At 52.2% G+C, this 5,003-nt stretch overlaps 1 protein-coding gene across 1 annotated transcript; it reads left to right on the top strand.

Annotated features, from left to right (window-relative positions):
• Window positions 1-122: 122 nt before the first annotated feature.
• LOC113405477 (annexin A6-like) lies at window positions 123-4,187 on the top strand (the record flags this gene model as incomplete). Its single annotated transcript, XM_026646693.1, has 4 exons — window positions 123-231; window positions 1,335-1,416; window positions 3,200-3,294; window positions 4,074-4,187. Coding segments are annotated over exons 1-4 (324 nt in total), but the record flags the coding sequence as incomplete, so codon positions are not given.
• Between the last annotated feature and the right edge of the window lie 816 nt (window positions 4,188-5,003).

Here is a 5,003-nt window from a genome sequence, read left to right on the forward strand (position 1 = left end):
TGGCCTGGGGGCATTAGAGATCGGGTGATGGTGTGGGCTGATCTGGCGTGGGATCACTTAGCGGTTGGGTTATGGTGCTGGCTGATCTGTCCTGTGTTGGTGAGTTCCCCAGTTGCTCACTGTCCTTGACGTCCTATCCCCTCCCATTTCAGCGCCGCAGGTGAGTTCTTCCCTGAAGCTGCGCAGGTGGCCTATCGGATGTGGGAGCTTAGTGCAGTGGCTAAAGTAGAGGTCAGAACCCACTCCAATCCCTCCTCCTCTGCTCCCTGCTAGCTTGGAAATCACAGCTTCCTCCCTCTGCGCACTGGCACCTTCTAACTGGCTGCTGCCCTGGCCAATCAGACATCTGTACCGTGCATATTAACACGAGGTTTCCCTTGAGGTTCTAATTTCCAGTTTGAGTTAACCCCAGAAGTGCTGGATGCTCCCCCCCACGCGGCAGCAGCATGTGTATCTACTAACACATGTTGCTAACACTGAAATGCAAGCCTGGTGGATCCTGCTGGGTGCTGGTGCTGTCCAGTGCCATGTCAGCACCGTACACTGCGTGCAATCTGGAGCTTGGCTTCAGTGCCTCACGGAGGTCTCCTGCACATGCAGCAATGGGGCTCAGGGGGCCTTGTGTTCACCACATTAATGGTGTTGCACTGATGAGGCATCCCAGGGCTCTGCGGGGGGGAAGGTGATGGGGGTGGATATGCTTTCAACCCCCTGAGGAATGGCAGCGCGGCAGATCTTCTAGGAACCTTTTGCAGATCTTGTGTGTGTGACCAGGGGGCTCAGTCCCCAGCAGCGAGGCTGTTCAAGGAGCCTCCTGGGAATGTTGCCTGGCAGAGTATTAGATGAGGAGCAGGGTTGGGTTGGGTGGCAAGGACCTTCCCAGCCCAGTCAGCCTGTGGAGGGGCACGGACGGCTCCATTCCCGTTGGTGGGAGCTGCATGAGGACACCCGAGGGTAGAATTTGGCCTAATGCGGGAGGGGAAAGACTTTCATCCCCTTTGTGCTGCTGACTCCCAGCTCTCAGCTCTGTCCCTTCGCCTGGCGTGGGAGGTGGTGAAGCCCAGTCTGGCTCTCGTGCAGCATGAGGCGAGGATGGTATTTATACAAGCAACAGCGCCTCCTCTTCAGGGCTTCTTGGCTATTTCCTTCCCTGGGGGCCAGTATCTGGACACGGCTGGCTCGGCATCCACACACAGACCCCCACCTGCTTTCTAATCCCACTCGCTGCTTTGCCTTTGGCTTGCTGGTTAACACGCCTTCTCCCTCTGTTTCTTCTCCTCTCCTGGCCCAGTGGGCTTCTGGATTTAATCTAAAACCTCTTAACCTTTCTGCAGCTGAGAGGAACCGTGCGCCCGGCTGCAGACTTTAATGCTGATGGTGACGCAAAGGTGCTGAGGAAGGCAATGAAGGGACTTGGTAAGTAGGACACTGTGGGCACTGGTGGAAGGTGGGCGGCCCTGTCTCCTCTGTCTTCTGGGGAAATGTTCCACTCCCTAGTGGATTCTAGAGCAGAAAACCCGTGAAGGACTGAGACTAGCTGCATAAAGATCTAGAAACATATCGACTGGAATAAAGAACTGTCAGCATTAGGCTCAGGCAGCTGGAGTTGGAGCTGCGTAGAGTGCAAAGCTTGTGGTGAAGGATTTACTCAGAGAGTTTGGCCCATTTTCCATATCACTGATTGTCCCTCAACAGACGGACTTTGTTTTGCATGTTTTCTGCAAACATATTTCAGCCTAAAAGGCATCTGCAAACTCTTCACACCAGTGAGTATGCCTTCAAGTGTTAGAGATTTGCACGGGTGTGACTGGTCACGAAAGTCATGTGATTTTTTTTCTGTTCCCCCATTGGATGGTCTAACTTTTAGAAGCTACTTCCACCCAATATGAATTTTATTTAGTTAGGGAACAAACTTTGATTCCTGAGTAGACGATTCTGGGCCATGGGCCACAAATCCCCTTCTCATGAACACTTGGGTTCCTGCCCTTTGCTTGTGCACATCTTTGTGGGAAGGAAACAGGAAGAGAGGAGCACCTGGGTGACTGAGATGTTTATGGATAGTTGCTCTCAATTCACCCAGCTCTGGTCTACAAGTAGGAAGGGAGGGGCTGTTTGGGATGGCCCAGGAGGGATATCAGAGGATGTGATTAAATGTGATCAAAGGGAAATGTAGACTAAATATCAGGACACTTCCTGCCAGTGGGATCTCCCGGAGTGTCTCTCTGTCTCTGGACAGCTAAAGCCCATCTCTTAGGTCATTGAAAATTAGACTGGAGAACATACAGTAGGGAACAGCCCTTCGCTGGCAGGCTGATAAACTAATCAGGCCCTTTGGTGTCTATATTGAGGAAAGTGTCTGGGGTACCTGACTCTGGCTCTCAGGGCTAGCAGTGTAGGCACTTGGGCTCTGGCTGGAGCCTGGCATCTGAAACCCAGCAAGGGGGGAGGGTCTCACAGCCCAGGCCTGTACGTCTACTTTCCTATTTGTAGCCCCACAAACCTGAGTCATGGTGCCATGGCTGACACACTGTGGGTCAGGAGGAAGCAGGGTTAATGTCAACCTAACAGTTAGCTGTAGCCTCACCTTTCTCCTGGTAGGGGCGATTCCCAGAATCGTAGCTACCCGAGCTAGAAAAGTCTCATTAGACTTTCAGTGGGACTTAGGCGCCTAAGTCACTTTTGAAAATGGGACTTGCTCCTCACTGATTTCTAGACACTTGAAAATTCTCCCCCGAGTGTCCAATTGTTTTGCTGGCGGAAGTTGCTGTTGCCAACTATGCTCAGCTCTCTAGTCAGGTTCTCCCCATGACTGGCAGACGCTGCACAAGCCCAGCCCCGGGGAGTGCTGCCAATTTGGGGTGATCGTGTGATACCACTGCCTTGGAGGTGCTGTGCTGACTGACTCTGAATACCAGGCCTGTTGTTAGAAATGGTCTTAGGGTGGGGAAGGCTTCTGCCCCAAGCCCCTCACAATCCTGCTGAGAAGGGTCTAGATAGAGGAGCTCCCAGTCCCCTAGACACCCATCTTTCCGCCTCACAGGCCTTGTGGCAGCAAACACGTCTCAGGAGCTTGGACTTTGCTGGGTGGCCCTGTCTAGAGCCTGGACTGGCTCAGTCTGTGCCTACCTGTCCTTCAGGCCCATCCCCGCAGTGCGAAGTCCCCTGGTCTTCACGTGGGCTGGTTTCTGTGTCATTGCAGGCACTGACGAAGGCGCCATCATTGATGTGGTCACACAGAGGAGCAACGCTCAGAGACAGGAGATCTTGAGAACCTACAAGTCTCACTTTGGCAGGGTAATGACGCAGGCTCCTTTCCCCTGACGCTTCCTGCCACCTTCCCGTCCTTTCTGCTCTTTCCCTTCCGTCTGGTTGCTCATTTTCACCTTCTCTTTCCCCACTACTGTCTCCTCTGTCTCCCCCAGGCCTGACGAAGCTGTGAGAGGGGAAAGACTCACAGACAGAGTTCAGCATCTTTCGTATCTATCCCTTTCCTGTGAGAGAAATCCCAGTCAGGAAGGAGTCTGGTCTTTAGTGGAAAGTTCTTCTGTCCATTCTCGCCCAAATAACCCTGTCAATAAGGGCCATGTTTTCAAAATGGGGCCAGTTTTTGGATGCCTCAAGTTTTGAGTGTCCAACTTTAGACAACTTGGGGTCTGATCTTCCAAGAGCTGAGCTCCTGCCTGTGAAATGGGGTCTCCTGTGGGGCATCCCAGAACAGAGGCACTCATAATGAGAGGAGACGCTTGAGAATTTGGGCCCATTTCCATGTCTCCATAGTAGCTGCACTTCACACTCATTGATGGATTTTCTCCTCATGTCACCCAAAGTGCAGAAGTATTTAGCCCCTTTTTACAGATGGGGCACTGAGGCACAGGGTAGCCTAAGTATTTGCCCATGGTATTTCTTCTTTATTCCCCTCTCTTATTCCTGCGTTCTGCACCTTTCCCCTTGCTAGCCAGCAGGGAGCGCTGAAGATTAGGGGGTAGCCATGACTCCCTCTATCACTAGCTGCTCCGAGCTGTGATTGGTGAGGAAGACAGAGTTAAACATGATGACATCCATCCCTTTTGCAGGATCTGATGGCCGATCTGAAATCAGAGCTGTCGGGAAGCTTGGCCAAGCTGATCCTTGGACTGATGATGACACCGGCACAGTTTGATGCCAAGCAGCTGAAGAAAGCCATGGAGGTAAATTGTTCAGTCGAAAAATTCTCCACAGCTGTGTCTGAGAGTTAGCCATGGTGCTCCCGCTGCACTCTAGCCAGGCTTCCAGGGCTGCGTGGCCCAATGCACGGGAGCAATGCCATAGAGGGTGGCATCTTTCATCCAGTTGGCGATTTCCGTTTGCTTCTCCTGTTGCAACAAACGAACAGGGAGAGAGGCAGGGGATAGGCCCAGACCCAAAGCAGAAATAATTAGAATACCTAGTTCTCATACAGCTCTTATCAGTAGATCTTAAAGCTCTTTACAAAGGAAGTGAGTATGATGACAGGTGGGGAAAATGAGTCACGGGGAGGTGAAGTGACTTGCCGTAGGTCATTCAGCAGGCATGGGGCAGAGCTGGGAATAGGACACAGGTTCACTGAGGACCCGTGCAATGCTCTACCCGCGAGGCCATGCCAGCAGGAGTTTGGGATAGGAGCTATAATGGGAAGGAAAGCAAAATATGACAACCCGGGACAGCACCATTTGTCAGCGAAGAGAGAGAGCAGCAGCCCTGGGGCAGATGCAGCTCAGAGACTTGATGTGCATCCCACGTGTCCTAATCGTCCCCACCCCAACAAGAAAACATGATGATAGAGAAATACTTTGCTGTGATTCCTACCCTCTCCGGAGCCTGCTGCAGCTCTTAGCATTTAGAACAGCAGAACTTCCCTTTAAAAACCCAATGGGCACCTGCAGGATTTTCAGGGCCAAAGGGATTTTTCTTGCCTCCTTGAATCCAGAGAGCTCTTGAAGGGGCCGGTGGATCACTGAATGCCTAACTGCAGTGAGCGAATCCCC

This window comes from Terrapene carolina, unplaced genomic scaffold, assembly GCF_002925995.2.
Source record: "Terrapene carolina triunguis isolate 2854851 unplaced genomic scaffold, T_m_triunguis-2.0 Scaffold39092, whole genome shotgun sequence".
Lineage (NCBI taxonomy): Eukaryota > Metazoa > Chordata > Testudines > Emydidae > Terrapene > Terrapene triunguis.